Source organism: Fusarium oxysporum, chromosome X, assembly GCF_013085055.1.
Source record: "Fusarium oxysporum Fo47 chromosome X, complete sequence".
Lineage (NCBI taxonomy): Eukaryota > Fungi > Ascomycota > Sordariomycetes > Hypocreales > Nectriaceae > Fusarium > Fusarium oxysporum.
Genome location: NC_072849.1, coordinates 2,317,354 through 2,335,183, shown reverse-complemented (window position 1 = coordinate 2,335,183; position 17,830 = coordinate 2,317,354). Strand labels below are relative to the sequence as shown.

The following is a 17,830-nucleotide window of genomic DNA, read 5'->3' as shown; positions in this document are numbered from 1 at the left end:
TACCGAAATGCGAGACCTTTGCCCTAACCACATAAATGTCATATTCCATCTGCCGTCTGTCAACATGTCATGTTAGACTTAGTCGACGGCTAAAAATGGGCTGACACAATTTCCGGGTCCAAGCGGACCTTCTATTCCCCCCATCCAACAACGCATCACCCAGTGTTACATCACCTGAACCCTAAGCCGCTGCAACATTCGAAATGTCACTGTCACTCCCCTTGCTAGGCGAATATGCAGTCGCATCGGTGCCCGCACGCCACGTCTCGGCGTCACCCAGACGGTCGGACGTAAGTCCGCTGCTTCCGGGGTTCTTGAAACCACGTTCTTGTTGACGTTGGAAGGAGATCCTCCGAAGACGCTCGGTCTCTGCGGGCGTTAGGTGAAGCTGCGAATCCTTGTTAGATCGTCATTGGGGAAAGGACTTGGAGATCGACTTACATAGACTTCAATGCCTATAGCGTGGATAGCTAGTGCTAGCCAAATGCCCATGGAGAACCCTAGCGATAGAGCGGATGCAATGTTCTCGGTACTCTCGCCTGACATGTCACCTTGTATGGCAACCCAGGCATTTAGATCCTGGCAGGCGGGATACTTGGCGATCAGAGACTCGGTGTCGTCGTAGAAGGAAGCAACCTTGGCGCATTGCATTGGAAGTCGGAAACTCGGGGTCTTGGACATGATCAAGGCAGAGATGATCATAATTATTCGCAAAGTGATAATTGAACCAGCCTGTGAGTTTTAGCTTATGATGTACTACTGAGGTTAATAGAAAGCTTACGTAGAACCATGCACGAAGCATCCAAGCGCGATGTTGCTCGAGCTGCAGTGTCTTGATGTTCCATATCGCCAAAAAGAGTGACCAAAGAAACATGATCGACATGAGACCTACAGCGGCCCTAACCGAAAGTGAGCCTCCGAAGGCGACGGGTGCAATAATAATGGCACCGACAGTCCCAATGATAGCTAGAACAACGACGATATATCCATTCATACGATGAAACAGCAGTGCTTTGTATCGAATGAAAGGAACAAATTGAAAGACGACAAGAAACGAAGCCGGAATGATGGTATATAGATGCATTTTGATTCCGATCTTGTAAAGGTCCTTTCTGTTGTAAGACCAGCATTCGCCTGGGCCCGCACCGTTACCAGCGCTGTTGGGATTGCAGTAAATGCCATTGTAATTAAGGAACATCATTCGGGCGAGGGCGAAGCCAAACATGGCGCCAGCAAAGATGAACCATAGGATGAAGTTATAGCCTTTGGAGAAGCCAATTGGGTTGTAGACCTTGCGGGCCTTGGCGACGAAGGTGTTGGCTGGAGGACGCGTTGGAGCTGCCATTATGTCGAGTTTAACCAGTTTTTGTCGGATTAACGCGAATTGTTACGACGACGAGCAAACTGAAGACAAATGCCCATTGAGGAATTAACATGATATATACAACTACTACCTCACTACGAATAACCAGCCCTGTTTCTCGGCAGTCAATATCATAACTGTCATCCCCGATCCTCTGGCGCACATTGAATCTACGTTAGGACAAAGCGAATGGCAATCTCTCGCATTCACTTTGCCAAGCCCGCAAAGAACCCAATCAAAGCGAATGCGATCACCCTCGTAAACGAAAATGCATCGTGGGGTCTTGGGCGCTAAACCACATCGAGACTCAATCTGCGCGGGAAAAAGTCAATGCCGTCATCAGCCACGTCGTGACAGGGCTGAGTTGACCCAAAGCGAAAGAGAAGAACTAACAAAGGATTCAATTCGAGGCCGAGTCCTGCGGCTGTTTATTTTCCGTTCGGTCTGATGCTGCCACTTTTATCTTTATTCTGCGGATGTCAGAACGTAATCTCTGAGTTGACGGCATTCAAAGAGCCAATAACCGAAAATGGTTGGTGTGCCTGGTAGATCCAAGGCATGCGTCACATGTCGAAGGCGGAAGAAGGGTGTAAGTCTATCGGCCTCTCTAACGGTCACTGCTGATAATTGGCCAGTGCGATAAGAAAGTACCCTTTTGCGGTCAATGTCTTGCCATGGGCATCCCATGCGAAGGATATGAGCGTCAGCAAATATGGCTCAACAGCGAAGGATCCACGCAAAAGTCATACTCCAAATCTCCATCACGAAGCCCATCTTCATCACCTGCAAACTCACCTTCTGGCGTGGTGGTTATACTTCACGACTCGCTTGCAAGAACAGCCAGGTCCCAGAAGTTTACTGGCCTGTTTTGGTCAGACTATCTCTCTGGTGGAAGTGGATTCTCGCTCAAAGCCTCTGGTATAACCAGCACTAAATGGATGGCACTCTACGAGACCCTGAGTGAAGCTGAAGCTAGTCTTCAGTACGTTGCTATGGCTTTGAGTACAGCGACGCTTGGCGCCAACAATAATGATACCCAGCTCATGAACAAGAGTCAACAGGCATACGGCCTGGCAATGCAACAGATGGCCCTATCATTTGTGTCTCCATCACGGAACAAGGATGGTATTCTCGCAGCTATTCAGCTTATGCGAGTGTATGAGGTCAGATAACTCTCCAGTCTCACCAGTGAGGATGCTGATCCATGAATAGCAATTGTTCGGCACTGGCATTTCTGCAGCTCAAAAGAACTCGCCTGTGTCACAGATCAAGGGTTTCAGAAAACATATCGATGGGGAGACTGCTTTGATATTGAGTTGCGGGCCCGAGGATTCCTGGTCCTCCATGGGACGACAGCTGCTGGCTGATGGACGTCTAACTTTAGTAAGCTTCCCGGTTTCTCATATGACTAGGCGTGAGCTTATAAATGCAGATCAACGCGTACATATCACGGCGGAAAAGGTCACCGTACAACAAGGGCTGGAAGCAATCACAACTCTGGCGCTTAGTCACAAACTCACCTCTCAACCAACTCATCAACATCTTAGTAGAAGTCCCAGCGCTTCTTGAAGATCTGGATATTCTTCGCGATGCTCCAAGCCAAGAGCTGTACAACTCAATATTGTTAAGATGTCGTTCTTGTGAAGTAGAGATACTGCCTTTAGGTTTGGAGTTTGGTGAAGCGATCACGACGTATGACTATACATATACCAGAGAATCCTTACCGCTTCCTACAAACGACGATGATCTTGCGATCGTATACTTGAGCTGCTGTTACTGGATGACTTGCCTTTTTATATACTCCACAATGGGCTTTTGCGAAGTCGAATCAATGGATCCCTACACGAGAGGGCCGATCCTGAGTTGCCAGAGCCAACGAATTGCAATGTCTTATGCTTACAAAATCGCGCACGCCATACACCTGCTATTTGAACCGCCAGCAGGGACATATAGCTCAGTAGCCGCATTCTTTCTTCTTGGGACTGCTCTACGATATCTGATCATGATAGAGACTCATGGCGGCCATAATATCACGAGCAAGGAGAGGTTGCTTTTAGTGAAGGTATTTACTCGACCATTTCTGGGGAGCTTTGTTGGGAGGTTTTTGCAAAATTTGCAGGTGGATGACGGTATTGATTATGGGTATCCTGCGGACATCCTCTTAGGGATAAGAGGTATTGAGTATAGAGCCAGAGTCTGGTGGTGCGGAATGATGCAGGCTGGATTGCCGGAGTTCACACTAGAAGATCCTTGCTATCCGTCAAAATGACAATTCGTGTTATGCATGTTATCATCTTCAAACTATATACAAAAGAGCCTCCAAGCCATCATGGCAAACGAACGTGTTAACCCAGTATCATTCAGTGCTTAATCACTTAGCAAATGTTCTTCTGGGCGTTGCCAGTAATTCCCCAGTAGATATTTTCAGCACAAGGCGACTCCCGAACAGTGTTGCTGTTGACCTGGGCCTTGACGTAGATACCGCTGGTGTTGGGGAACTCGCTTCGTGCTGAAACGCGGACCTCGCCTCCTCCATTGATGAGACCATCCCGAATAGCAAAGTTATAACAGTTCTCGATTAAGATAGCGTTGTTTCCATTGTCAGCGAGATCAATGTTCTTAATCTCGGTGGCACCGGACCTGGAAACACAGAAGATACCGCGACCGCCGCCTCGTGAGTAGACTTTATCGATAAAGACGTTGGTGGTGGTGTATTCACCATTGGCGAGTTGGCCATTGTTGTTGGCGAAGCGAAGGGTAGCATACCCGGTGCCAGCTCCAGCATTGATACCCTCGACATAACCGACCTTGACGTTTCGAGACTCCTGGATGAGTAGGCCGCATTCACCGACATCCTTGGCCTTGACGGACGTGATAGTAAGACCGTCAATCTTGAATGTCTCAACAGCATGGCTCCCAGCACCGGTAACCACGATATTTCCCATAGAAACACCGTAATTCCAGTTCGCATCGCGATCGAAGCGAATACCTATCCCACCACTAAGGTTCAAGGTAATATCACCAAGCGCCAAGTTCCTCGTACCCGAGAATCTCAACCCAAAGTACGGATTACCCGTCATCTTGAGATACGGAATCTTAACATCGTTCTGGTTAATAGCTTCAATAGCACCACGACCAGATTTGTTGCCGACGTTCATGGTACCGCAGACCTCAAACGTCTTTCCGCTGGTGATGCTGATGGTGTTGGCGCCGATGCTGCCGGATGCTCGGACCGTGACGCGTTGGCCGCTGCTGATGCGATCGAGGGCGGTTTGGATGGCGAGACGGTAGTCGGTGCCGGTGTAGACGTTCGCGCCGTTGACGGTGGCGGTGAAGGTGCCGGAGCCGGAGACTACGCCTTGGGGGGAGCCATCGCCGCAGGCTGCGTTGGCGGCGGTGATGAGGGCGAGACCAGCGGTCAGGACGGAAGAGAGATGCAACATCTTGAAGAGTCCTCAAGGATTGAGGTTTCAGGTGAGCTACCGTATCAGCGAAACTGATCTATGGCTGTCCTTATATAGTTGAGGCAAGGCCATAGTGGCGATCAACTATTCGTGCGCTTTTCATCCAAGATGATCCCCCAAACCCAATGATACCGTATGCCGTCAAGGCCTTGGCGCAGAGGGGTACGTGATGTTCCATGTCAATAACGAGATGCCATTTCGGGTCACGCGGAAGTTTAACCTCCGCAGGGGACGCTGCGATGCATATTCTGGGGTATTCTCCCACCTATCACACCGGAGTAATATGAAACTTACCGGAAATAAAGCACGTTAGCCTAGAGCTCGGCACTTGTTGTCAAAAAGTCTGTCGGAGGGCCAATTTTTAAGCTTGAGTTAGCTTCCTGAATTGGTTAGATGTCGAAAATTAAGCTTAGTATGTCGCTGTCAACTAACCCGAAGAACCGAGTGGTAAATACTTAATGATCATTGTCTCGGTATTATTTCTCGCCTTTCTCCGCTGAAGCCAGTCCGGAAATGAATGCGTCACGAGAGTTTCATTCTTCGCTCGCTGCCTATTAAAGGCGGTTAATATATGTACATATGGTCACATAACATCTTGACATACGTTTAGTTGGGTGCGATTCATGAAAATTGCATTCTCTCTTAGATATGCATATAGTGATGGTGTAATCCTGGTATATACGAATATTTTCTGCTTGCGGCTGAGGGAACAATAATGAGGCTGTGTATTTCGCATCTCAGCTCTGCCCCGCATCTTTGCTTCCTAACTCATGATCAACGCCCAGTCACTGCTTTACTCAAATGCTGATGATATTTAATTGAAGTCCTTGCTTGGGCGTGTCGAAATGGCATCTTCTGAGGCTGGCGCCCCACAGCTGCTGAATGAGCAGCCGACATCCTCTAGTTCTAAACGACCACGAGCATACAGTGAAAACAGCACAGATGCGCTGCAACATGAAGACTACACTATTGGGTGGATATCTGCGCTCCCACTCGAGATGACTGCTGCGGAGATCATGCTGGATCATATTCATCAGCCGCTGCCTCAGCACCCTCAGGATGGCAACACATATACCCTCGGCAGCATCAATGAACACAATGTAGTCATTGCGTGCCTCCCAAAAGGTCAATATGGCACCAATAACGCTGCGACTGTCGCCAATGACATGAACCGGAGCTTTCCCAATATTCAGCATCGGTTGATGGTCGGTATTGGCGGCGGAGCTCCCAAACTAGCAGATGTCCGCCTCGGCGACATTGTCGTCAGCAATGAGGTGGTCCAATCCGATCTAGGAAAGTTGATGCCCAACGATCAGTTTCAACGCACGTCGCATCCCGTTCGGCCTCCTCACTCATTGATGACTGCTGTATCTAAGTTACAAGCATGTCACAATCGAGGCCAGAATCAAATGCCTGCCATTCTCTCTGAGAGTATCTCTCAACTTACTCAATACGCTCGGCCCAGCATGCTAGATCGACTCTTCAAGCATGACTACGACCACCCCCTCTGGTCTGAAGACTGTAGCTTCTGTGACCAGTCTCAGCTTGTTACTCGGCCTGCTAGGCAGAGGACTGATCCATTCATCCACTACGGCCGAATTGCCTCCGGGAATCAAGTCATTAAAGATGGAAGATCCCGCGATACTCTGTCTGAAGAGCTCGGTGCTATATGCTTTGAGATGGAAGCAGCTGGTCTCATTATTAGCTCTCCTTGCCTAGTTGTCCGAGGTATCTGTGACTACTCGGATTCACACAAGAACAAGAAGTGGCAAGAATATGCTGCTCTTGTGGCTGCAGCCTACGCCAAAGAGCTAGTGACGGTGGTACCATCTCAGAATTTGCAGTCTTGGAAACGAAGAAAAGCCCAGGTACTGCATGCTCCAGAGCCAACTGACCCCAGAGCTGACGAGTGCCGTGAAGCACTGTTTGTCACAGACCCTTCGGTGGATCGCGAGCTCATTCTCGATACGAAGGGTGATATCTGTGAGGGAACCTGTGAGTGGATCCTATCCACAGATGAATTCCAGACTTGGGATCAGACTCCGCCTCATCTGCTATGGATCTCCGCACCACCTGGTATGGGCAAGACGTTCATGTCTATCTACCTTTCTAAACGGTTCAAGGCTACAACAAAAGGGTCAGAAACTGCGACCATCTACTTCTTCTGCGACAATAACGTTGAAACAAGAAATACGGCAGTGAACATTCTCAGAAGTCTCATATATCAACTCATCTCTCACCAACCAAGACTCATCAACGTAATTATACCGCAGTGGAAACAGCAATCTCACCGGTTGTTCCAGGATATTTCGTTCAGTACTCTATGGAAGATATTTGAAGAAATGATTGGGAAGTCGGACTTCAACACCATATACTGCATTATCGATGCGCTTGATGAATGCGAAACAAACTCCCTGTCTCTTCTGCTCCGAAAGTTCGAGAGGCTGAGTCAAGGGCATTTGGGCTCGTCTCCTAAAATGAAGCTCGTATGTCTCAGCAGGAGGTATCCAGACAACATACCCGAAGCCCTTTTGCTCTTTGCAAAGATGGAATTGGATACGATGATTGCCAGAGAAGAGGACATCAGTCGATTCATCTCGTCTCAAGTCCAGGAACTTGCTCAGAAGAAGAAGCTCAATCGTGAGATGCGCTCTCGTTTGGAAGAGACTTTCAAGCAGAAATCTGAAGGGACCTTCCTTTGGGTTAGCTTCATGGCTCAAGACTTGCAGAAACAGAGATTACTTGATTTTGAGGCGTCTCTCGAGATGCTGCCAGCTGGTCTGGACGCAGTTTACGACAGAATTTTACAGAACATTGATCTCGAAAAACGGGAAATAATACAACGCATTCTCTATTGGACCATCGTCGCCACACGCCCATTTGATATATCTGAGTTGTGTGAGGCAGCTGATATAAAGCCTATAGGGCTCTTGACGCGCGAAGAGGTCTGCATTGAGCTAATCAGGTCGTGTGGCCATTTGCTTCAGATAACATATGGACGCAGTCTATTCCATGCGAAACCGACAGTGAAATTTCTTCACCAAAGTGCAAAGGATTACCTGATAAAGTTTGAGCGCAGGCTCGGTCTACCAACCGCAGGACTCGAACCCTCCCAGCTCCACGAACACGCTACTATCACTTTGATCCGGTATCTCGAAAAGATTGACTGCCACCTCAGCCTCGAAAGCCCGGAATATTTGAATCTAGGGGATGACTTTCCATTGATCTATTATGCTGTCGATAGTTGGTCTCGCCATTTCAAGGAATTGAAAGATATAACTCAAGTCATACAGCAAGGTGCGAGCTTCTTCGAAGAAGATTCAGAAGTAAGACTCTGTTGGCAAAGACTGTACCGTTCTCTTACGGTGGATGTTGGAGAAGCCCGAGATTCCTCACCTATACCATTGCTTCATTTATCAGCCCTTTTGGCTCTGAATAGCTTAACTGAGTTGTGCCTAAGATGTGATGGAGAACTCGACATCGAGAGCGAATGGTCAGAACACACTGCACTAGTGTTCGCTTGTAAAGCGCGAGAGGGATACATCGCAACGTTGCTTCTCGATGCAGGCGCTGATGCCGTCGCCCGCTGCTCTTTTGGCATCAATGCTCTTGAAACTGCTGTAATTCATTGCGATAGAGACTTTCTACAGCTCATGGCACGAAGAAAGTCTTTCAGGCAGTGGTTGATCGAGCAGGCGTCGAGCGATGACGGCGGTTTGTTGAATGGCGCTGCCTCAAATGGAAACGAGGACGGATGCCGGTTTTTGGTTGAGGATCTTGGATGGGATCTCAACTGGGAAAACGGAAGAGCTGCTTACTCAGCACTCTGTTGTGCCATAGAAAGTGGCAACTACAAACTGATCAGCTGTTTCATGGAAGAGTGGGGCGTTCCTGCTGAGAATCACTGGCACATACTGGACAAGGCCTGCTCCTCTTATGCATCTGACAACGATTTCGAACAGATTATACGACTCCTAGTGGATGATTACTCCGTTGACATCAATGCCACAGACTGGGAAGGTCGTAATGCCTTATATACCACGTTTGGACACAACTTCAGGGAATTCTCGGCTCTTTTCAGGACAAGAATATTATTACAATTCGGCTGCAGCCCCGACCAGCCCGACCGCCTCGGCCGAAGACCCCTGCATTACCTTGCAATGGAAGCCTCTCGTATTCCTTTGCTACAATTCTTGGACATTATGGAATTTCTAGTCCACAGGAGCCAGCATGGTGTTAATCAACAGTGTTTAAAGGGCCAGACAGTACTTCATTACCTCATAGAGGACTTCTTGCCTTCGAATGACCTGCTTTGGTACTTATGGCCCATGGAACATACAGTAAAAGGTATTCTGGACTTGGGTCTTGACCGGAATATCCAAAATAGTCAAGGACTTACAGGCCTGAAAATGTTGTGGTCAGCTCTTGAACGATGCGAAGAGAGAATAGGAGCCCAGGTCAGAAACTGGAGGAATTATTTGACTAAGACCATAAACATACTTGAAAGTTATCATACCGTTCCTAGACACTATGATAGCAACTGGGTATAGAGGATATATGGCGTTTATGCAAAACATTCACTGGCGCAAGATCATCAAATTTTGATTCTAGGAGCGCGACGTTCTGTGGCATTCAACCCATCCTTTATACTTACGAATTAAAGACTATACACCAACTTCTCAGCACTAATTGGGCGCATGTAATCATCTGGTCTTCCAATCTTTGACCTCTCACTGACTAAACCTGTACCCAGAAGAGCAAAGCCGTCCTGGGCTACTTTTTCAAGACCTCCAGGCATCAGTCTCACAGGATTGGGCTGGAGCTGCGCCCTGCCTGATGGTAGCGGCTGGCTCAAGAAGTTGTAAAACTCCTTTGCAAACGCATGCGCATCTGGATTCGCTGAGATAACAGCGTCTGTTTCAAGATAGTGAGCTTATGGCCGAACGTGTGAGTGGTAAAGAAGGGAATGTTGATTCACTTACCATTGTATCCAACTTCAACACCAAGGCCTTCCCAGACGGCGCCATAGGTCGGTTTGACAGTTAGTTGTGCTGGATCATATTGCCCACCAACTGGGCCGCGAATGACTGCAAACTTTGCCGAAGGAGCCAAAGTCTTGTGGGTATTGTATACTGTTTGGCCTTCTGAGATACAGTCCAGCGCAAGGTCAACGCCGTTCCAGTTTGTAGCATCTTTCACCTTTTGAACCCAGCTTTCATCTCTATAGTCCACAAGGACGTCATAGCTATAGGGCTCATTTCGAAGCATTTCGTGCTTGGTTGAACTAGCTGCCCCTATCAATCGAATAGACATTCCAGATACCCTGGCAGCGATACGAGCGAGCTGCGCGGCATACAATCCAACCGAAGTAGAAGATCCGTAAATAAAAACATTAGTGATTTTGGATCCTGCTACAAGCTGCTGTGATGGGCCTGAAGAAAACGGATTTGGCAACCCAAGACGGTCGAATAGAGCCTGAGCAGCAGTCAGGCCACACATGCTGATCGTAGACGCTTCCTCTAGAGTTAGGTTGTCAGGGACATTCCATACGAGGTCATAAGGAACAGTGATGTACTCTGCAAAAGCTCCGGGTCGATCATTCACGGATGAAGCTAGATTTATCAGTCTCATATCAAGTAGTCACTGATGAACTACGCACCGCCTTGGAGAAAACCAGCGACTCGTGTCCCGACTTTAACTCTGGGATCAGATAAACCACTGATCTCGGATCCAGCTTCAGCAATAACTCCTGCAAAGTCAGTGCCGATAATTCTTTTCTCTTGTGCTGCAATGGGCGACGAAACGTAGAGTTCATCTACTGGGTTCAGCGCTATTGCGCGCACGTTGACTAGAATCTCGTGGGAACCTGGACTTGGGCGATCGACATTCTCCACGGTTGCCTTTTTCAACGACGTATTCAAAATAAGTGCTTTCATTATGACTTTAGAGAGATTCAAGATTTGATATTGGCTTATTTAAGATGTATCTAGGGAATTATGCTGCTTTTATGTGCTCACTCCAGCTTTCAAGCGCGGATTTGTCAGCTGGCAACTGATTATCAATAAGTGATTTAATTAAGTAAGTGACAGCACTTGAATGTTATTGAGATTCGGATGAAGGTTTATCCGACTCGTAAGTCCATAACCTAACTTCACAACCAACACAACATTCACTCCCCATGTATGCCAACGGCTGAGCCTGCCCTCAATTGTAACTAACAAAGGCCGCAATATAGACAATAAACTCTTCAAAGGTTTACTATGCTGTCTAGATAGTAAATAGTTCTTCTTTTAAGACTGATTTCTCAAATGTCAGTCGTAACGTTATCTGCGGGGCCAAAATAGAATCCACTCACTGATGAGCTCGTTTGTGAAGTATTTAAGGTTTCTCTCCTCCAACTTGTCCTATTTTTCTCACAAAGCTAATATTAACCAGACTTTGCTAATACAATCCATCACTACTCGGCGCGCCGAACCATTATGCCGCTCACTTCCATTACCATTATCATCGCTCCCTACCATGTAGGACTTTACGACCACCGTGTTGGCGGCGGCCCTCTCCGCATCATGTCCCACGGTATCGATAAAGAGCTCTCCAAATTGGCGCCTGTATCCTTCATCAACATTGGCCCCGTTGACGAATTCGAGGGTGAGATTGGTCGAACATTTGAGATCCTCCGCCGTATTTCGAACGCCGTGTCTAAAGCCGTCTCAAATAACTCGTTCCCCTTGGTTCTTTCCGGAAACTGCTACGCCAGCACGGCGACAATGGCTGGCCTTAACCAAGCAAGACCTACCTCATCCACCGCTAAGACTGGGGTATTATGGCTCGACGCCCACGACGACCTTGATACTCCCTCAACGCACGAAAATGGCTATCTCGATGCCATGGCCGCTTCGATGATGACCGGCACCAGCTGGCATACTTTGATGAAGACTGTGCCCGGTCACCAACCCGTTGATGTGAAACTCATGATATATTGTGGGCTGCGAGACGTTTCGGACATTCAACGCAAAACAGTCAAAGATGCTGGAGTTGATGTCATTTGGGGTGATGCGAATAAGAAGGTGGATTTTACATCTGCTCTGGCTGAGACTTTAGACAGAAGGGATGACATTCAGGAAGCACATATCCACTTCGACTTGGATGTTCTCGATGACTCTCTGGGCCGTGTTAATGAGTTCCCGTCGCCTGGCGGCTTTCTACCCAAGGATGTTATGGGTTTGATGGATATGATACCCACCAAGATTAACCCAACTTCGCTAGTCGTTTGCTCCTTTAATCCGCGTTTAGAAGGAGGAGATACAGTAGCCAGGCTTGCTTGCCAGGCTATTTATCGACTTGTTAGTGGCTTACAGGAGAAGGGTATTTTAACAGCTAATAGCGAAGAAAAGGGGTATAGCTCGGGTGTCTAAAGATAGTAAATGAATACAAGGCGCAATTCCTAACCAGCTATAAGCCTTTTCCTAAATTAGAAAGGTGATTTCCTCCTAACATTTTGTGTTAGTATCAACTAAATATATATTAATAGACTTCCACTTGTGAAGTTCGCGGCAAAGTCGTGGATGTAATTGGTTATCTTACCGCTATCTAGAAGTGATAAAAGTTTATAGATAAAGCACAAGCTTATGCGAATCTGCCTACCAAGGTTATGTAGTTATATAGAAGTCCTAGCAAGTCCTACCAGCGATATCTCGTCTAACCCCGCTCATCAAAATATCGCACCATTTCCAACAAACTCTTTCTTTCTCACAGATCTTATTATAATAAGATACCTACCATCATGACGCCAATAAATCCTGAGACAACCGGTTTAGTCTATCTCTCTCGTGATATTCTAGTTGAAATCTTCTCTTAATTTTGCCTGCACTGTCGAGGCGACCTACGACCTGTTAAAGGCGTCGGAACCCCGGATCAGCATAAGCAACGTCGTGAGCCTCAGCAACTCGACCAAAAGTCGTGGTATTCGATCGATAAACATGCCTTATTCTCGCTCGCTGCCTCTCGCAAAGCGCTTCATCCCATTGCAGAGGATATCCTGTACCATGACTTTGCACCCGGTTATGGCGACTCTGAACTGTCCGAGCTTTATACCTATGGCCACAGACTGAACCAATTCATGCGCACCGTTGGAAGACGCAAAGACCTCGCTGAGAAGGTCCGCATATCTTCGTTCATCCAAAACACTCCAACCCGGATGTGAAACAAATCGTACTGTCTTTGAAGCAGGGTGCTGCTGATCTGGGCATCGATATTGTGAAAGCTTGGCGGTACCGGGCAAAACACTTTATAAACCCTTGGAGGCCTGTGCGAAGGACAAGATGGGGAGAGGAAGAGTACCTATTCATGCTCAATTCAGCCTTCACCGATGAAATCTTTAGAGTATCCAGCACTAAGTTATCATGTGGGAACGAATAATTTCTACAAGGTTTTGCACCATGAGCTCATCCCAATGCTGATTACATTACTCCCCAAACTGGGTCACATCATTTACAAACCCAACTCCATATTTGACAGCTATAAAAATACTGCTCTTGAAGCTCTAGGGGTGACATAGCTCCCGTATCTTCGGACATTGGAGATAGACAAGGATCTATTTTCCATTCTCAAAAGGGCACCGAGTTTGGAACAGCTTGACATTATCACCTCTCCCTTTTTTGGGAAGGCTGGAGACTCATTTGGCGAACGGTCTAAGATCAGAACTCTCCGATTGGAAAACATATCATCCCCTTCAGCGCTCAGCGAACCACTATCATTCGCAGCCAAGGACCTTCGGTCGCTCGTTATTGAATCTTGTGAGAAGTTTACAATGAGATTCTCTGAGTTCTCAATGCCCGGGTTCTCTGCGGATGTTATTGAAAAGATACGCGATTATCGGCACAGTTTGGAGACGTTACACTTGGACCTTCGCGACGTGATTGAAAGCTCTCCCCCCTACCGTCCCGACTGCACGTTTCATGACTTTGAGAAGCTTGAACATGTCTTTTTGAACACGCGGCTTGTTTTTCACACTTTACGCGATCTCGAGGGTATTGATGGCCCGACGGTGGAGGATCGTCATGCAATTACCCGCCTATTACCACCGTCGATAGCATCGCTGCACTTGGTCTGGGATGATCTAGAGATTGACCGCTTCGAACAGGGATTGCTGGGACTTGTTGATGCAACGACTGATCACTTTCACCATCTGAAGCTTGTTGGTCTTGACTACGCGGAGAGGCTAGATGAAACGGTTCATCAGGCCATGCTTGAGGCTCGTATTGAGTTCACATACGAGCGTTGGCCAGTTTCTTTTGAGGGTGGGCCAGGTGCGGAAGAACCTGATGATGAATGGATGGGTTATGGGATCCAATGAAGCTGTATTTAACTCTATGAGTATAGATGTAAAAGTTAACCAGTAATTAGTAAGAGTATCACAACTATAGTTCAGAGCATACCCAGTAGCTAACAACTTATCCTCAATTTTGAGGAAAGGCACTTCAGGCGCGACAAGTGGTGGAGTCAAACAACAACACAAGTCGCTTTACGGTGTTAACGCCATCTCTTGCATAGGGTCGATATGCTACCTGTGTTGTCTCCTTTCCCTTCTCTCGTGAGTGGGGAAAACGTTTCACAGGCTTCTAGAAAGGGACACCGTTGCATATTATCCTTCAACATCGACAAGGAAGCGATGGACCTCGACCAACCAGTAGAACCTGGGACCTGCAGCTATACTTGAAATGTGCTGCCGAATCCTTGGAAGCTACCAATCACTTCTTGGTCAAGATCTGGGTTGAGTATAGCGGAGTAGTAAAATGTGCCAGACTGATCATATGTAAACAGCTCGATCATAGGGTCGAATAAGTGCTGCTGTATGCAAGCTGTCATGGCACCTATCAGCGATAATGAACCTAGAAGTCAACAGTGAAGAGCTGAAAAGGCAAATTCGCTCTTAGCTAGGATTGGCCCAGCCCACTGTAGATGTTGACGGTTCCTGGGTGGGCTATGCTAAGGGCGTCTGCATACAAGGCCCGGTTCTGCATGTTTTGTGTACAGCTGGCGTTGAAGCCTAATCCCTGATCAGTAACATGCATATCACTGCCATGGCTGATTTGCCCATCAAGCTATGTACATTGCTGCCGAGGCGCGGGGCTTGGTTGCAAGAAACAAATGCATGGCGTGATCAAGCAGAATTATTAAATCGCCAGTCACTCATCGTTACCATTTTACCCTTAAAATTGTGCTATTTCCCCATTCTTTCTCCGGCCTCTTAGTAAGTGGTTGCCCACTGAAACTGAATCCGTATCAGGCACACTGCATGTAGAAGATAGGTAGAGTAACCTATCTTCCGATTTCTTATTATACAGCCTCACGACGCAGTGCATTTTATCCCAGCAAAGGCCATAATGACATTTCAGTACAACAAGCTACCAAACAATGGTTTCTTCCGCATCTTTGAGCTCAAGCCTGGAAAAGATGGCGACCCTCTTCAAGGCAATCTTCGAACATATGCACGCAAGGAAACTCCTAAATATGAGGCGCTAAGCTATGTGTGGGGTTTCTCTATGCGAAATTAGCACATGAAATGTGACGATCAAGCATTTATGATAACCGATAGCCTCTACTTAGCCTTAAGGCGTCTCAGATCAATTAGCGACTCTCGATTTCTATGGATTGATCAGATTTGTATTGACCAAAGATCTACCGCGGAGCGTTCTGAACAAGTTTCCATCATGAGAGATATTTACTCTGGAGCTACGCTCGTCAATGCATGGCTTGGCCCAGCAGACGCGCGGGAGAGGCAGCCGCAACGGAGATGATAATCTCAACTCTCGCTAAAGCTGATCCATTAGTAAGACGAGGGGGGGAGCATTTTCCCCAAAACGAGTATTTGCAGGAACTCGGACTTCCTACTAGACAGTCGTTAGCTTGGGTGGCTTTGAACTGTATGTTGAACACCCCGTATTTCTCAAGGGTTTGGATCATGCAAGAACTTGCACTTGCCCCTACCTATGATCTACTCTGGGGAGATGCCATCATACCTAAAGTGACCTTCGAGTCCTTCAAATGGGCCGCGACCTTTCTATAGCTGGCATATAGAGATCCGAAAAGCTTCAACGTCGCATTGGTAAAGGGAGATTTGAGCGATATTTGTCCACAAGTCGAGTGGAATTTAGCCACCATGGGCTTCACCGCAGGATCCTGGAAGAATGAACGGGACCTATTTGAGCTTGTTTGTTCAACGAACAGCTGTCACGCAACTGACCCGCGCGGTAGGATTTTTGCGTTAATTAGCCTGGCGGGCGACAGGACTTATGGTATTGTACCAGACTATCATAAAACTGAGTCAGAAGTCTTCACAGAGTTTACCCTAAAGGTTTTATCAGAAACAAAGAAGCTTGCGATGCTGAATTATTCTGATGTGGAAGATCCCAATCATAAAGAGCAACTTCCTCTTTGGGCGCCGAGGTGGCATCCCAAGGACTGGCCTGACTTTTACGACATGAGTGACTATGGCTTCAAATGTTCGAATAATATGGAGATTGCATTGGGGTCACCGATCAACATTCAGGTCTTACATTTAAAGGGCCTGTATGTCGACAAGGTCAAAATGATAAAAGATTGGACCCCAGTGCTAGATCAAAATGTCATTGCTATCGGTAGCATGGTCATTGATCATGAACGCCTTTTGAACGATCAATACGGACAGGATATAATCAGGCCATTTGTTTTGACAATGATGAGTGGCCGAGTCCGACCTGCTGTTTTTGGTATTCTACACCAGGACCGCCCAGAGGATGACTGCCATCTCAACTACTTCATAGCGTTTATGATAAAACTCCTTCTTACATCTTTGGCCGAAGACGATGATGATCAACATTATCAGAGAAAAATTCTCCGATTGATCAAGATGGCGGTCGACTTAAGTCCTTTAGCAACACATAGTGAGCCCACCTGGAAGGAGCCTGAGACCTGGGAGTTCTTCAACAATACGTTGACTAACCTCTACCCACACGATAAAGAAACTGTACCATCCTACCTTGAGGTTCTTCGGAGTTTGTCCTGCAATACCAAAGACGACTTTGTGGCCTTGTTGCAGAATATTGGACATTGTTTCCAGAGAAAATTCTTCATTACGGAAAGGGGTTATATTGGCACTGGTCCTCGCTCTTTAGAGCTCGGAGACTCTGTATGCATTCTCTTCGGGGGTGACGCTCGGTACATCGTTCGCCCAAGGTCACCCTCCAGCGATGAGTATATATTTCTTGGCAACACATATGTACATGGAATTATGGAAAGGGAGGCTACCACTACTTGGGAGGAGCAGAAGGATTCTCAGGATCCAAAATTCCAAGAACGGCTGTTCAAGCTGATATGAAGAGCTCTGAGCGATGCTAATACAAATAATTCTTGAGCACCAGTACATCTTGAAGTGCTTTCTAATCCGCCCCTCCCCTTGAAGCTAATTGTGCTTTGCGGCTATGTTTACTGCAATAGTCTAGCTATCTCACTATGGATAAAGGACAAGGACTTAGATACCTTTTATTTAGAGACTGATGTTGCTAGACAGTATGGCTATGGCGGCTGGTGTTCCCGAAACTTAATAACTAATTATAAAAGATAAGTCAGTGTATTTAATAATATATCACGTATCTTACTGAGAAAGAATAAAAACAAACACCTAAGAATAAGAGCATTGTGAAAGAAGTACTGCAAAGTAACCAGTCTAATTATAATTTAATGCTGACATACCCTGATCACAGACTCGGTTGGATGTATTATTAATTGAGTGTCCCGTTGATATCACCTATCGCAATTTCTCACGTATCTTGCGTCAATTTGAGGACTGTGAAAGCTCTTTTGGGTTAGATACGTTGAAACGCATAACGTTATCGCCAAGCGAATGCGAACGGAATTTCCGGTCGTCAAGCGTTCTGGTTTCACCATCATAATCGGCGGGCTGATTGGTCGAGGTTGACCCATCAAACAACGTTATGGCAAAGTATTTAATAGCAACTGAAGA

The 17,830-nt window shown here is 47.0% G+C and overlaps 8 protein-coding genes across 8 annotated transcripts; 5 read left to right on the top strand and 3 right to left on the bottom strand.

Annotated features, from left to right (window-relative positions):
• Positions 1–181: 181 nt before the first annotated feature.
• FOBCDRAFT_191398 (uncharacterized protein) lies at positions 182–1,345 on the bottom strand (the record flags this gene model as incomplete). The annotated part of the gene is made up of 3 exons (XM_059608708.1): positions 182–388; positions 442–732; positions 761–1,345. 3 exons carry the CDS (start codon positions 1,343–1,345, stop codon positions 182–184), a joined length of 1,083 nt encoding a protein of 360 aa, XP_059466058.1.
• A 547-nt stretch (positions 1,346–1,892) lies between these two features.
• On the top strand, positions 1,893–3,632 carry FOBCDRAFT_244642 (uncharacterized protein; the record flags this gene model as incomplete). Its single annotated transcript, XM_059610618.1, has 4 exons — positions 1,893–1,952; positions 1,999–2,526; positions 2,576–2,746; positions 2,796–3,632. The coding sequence occupies 4 exons, from the start codon at positions 1,893–1,895 to the stop codon at positions 3,630–3,632; spliced, it is 1,596 nt and encodes a 531-aa protein (XP_059466057.1).
• Positions 3,633–3,642: 10 nt separating this feature from the next.
• On the bottom strand, positions 3,643–4,806 carry FOBCDRAFT_285782 (uncharacterized protein; the record flags this gene model as incomplete). Its single annotated transcript, XM_031191862.3, has 1 exon — positions 3,643–4,806. The coding sequence occupies one exon, from the start codon at positions 4,804–4,806 to the stop codon at positions 3,739–3,741; it is 1,068 nt and encodes a 355-aa protein (XP_031033093.1). The 3' UTR covers positions 3,643–3,738.
• Positions 4,807–5,607: 801 nt separating this feature from the next.
• Positions 5,608–9,502, top strand: FOBCDRAFT_232960 (uncharacterized protein). Its single transcript, XM_031191860.3, has one exon. The coding sequence runs from the start codon at positions 5,673–5,675 to the stop codon at positions 9,375–9,377; it is 3,705 nt and encodes a 1,234-aa protein (XP_031033091.2). The 5' UTR covers positions 5,608–5,672; the 3' UTR covers positions 9,378–9,502.
• On the bottom strand, positions 9,485–10,784 carry FOBCDRAFT_323907 (chaperonin 10-like protein; the record flags this gene model as incomplete). The annotated part of the gene is made up of 3 exons (XM_031191859.3): positions 10,487–10,784; positions 9,810–10,439; positions 9,485–9,741 (listed from the first exon to the last, which is right to left on the bottom strand). Exons 1-3 carry the CDS (start codon positions 10,761–10,763, stop codon positions 9,485–9,487), a joined length of 1,164 nt encoding a protein of 387 aa, XP_031033090.2. The 5' UTR covers positions 10,764–10,784.
• Positions 10,785–11,258: 474 nt separating this feature from the next.
• On the top strand, positions 11,259–13,030 carry FOBCDRAFT_323906 (uncharacterized protein; the record flags this gene model as incomplete). Its single annotated transcript, XM_031191858.3, has 2 exons — positions 11,259–12,192; positions 12,726–13,030. Exons 1-2 carry the CDS (start codon positions 11,307–11,309, stop codon positions 13,028–13,030), a joined length of 1,191 nt encoding a protein of 396 aa, XP_031033089.3. The 5' UTR covers positions 11,259–11,306.
• A 606-nt stretch (positions 13,031–13,636) lies between these two features.
• FOBCDRAFT_207769 (uncharacterized protein) lies at positions 13,637–14,182 on the top strand (the record flags this gene model as incomplete). The annotated part of the gene is made up of 1 exon (XM_059609209.1): positions 13,637–14,182. One exon carries the CDS (start codon positions 13,637–13,639, stop codon positions 14,180–14,182), a length of 546 nt encoding a protein of 181 aa, XP_059467983.1.
• Positions 14,183–15,988: 1,806 nt separating this feature from the next.
• On the top strand, positions 15,989–17,185 carry FOBCDRAFT_280688 (uncharacterized protein; the record flags this gene model as incomplete). The annotated part of the gene is made up of 1 exon (XM_054707234.2): positions 15,989–17,185. One exon carries the CDS (start codon positions 15,989–15,991, stop codon positions 17,183–17,185), a length of 1,197 nt encoding a protein of 398 aa, XP_054563209.2.
• Positions 17,186–17,830: the final 645 nt, after the last annotated feature.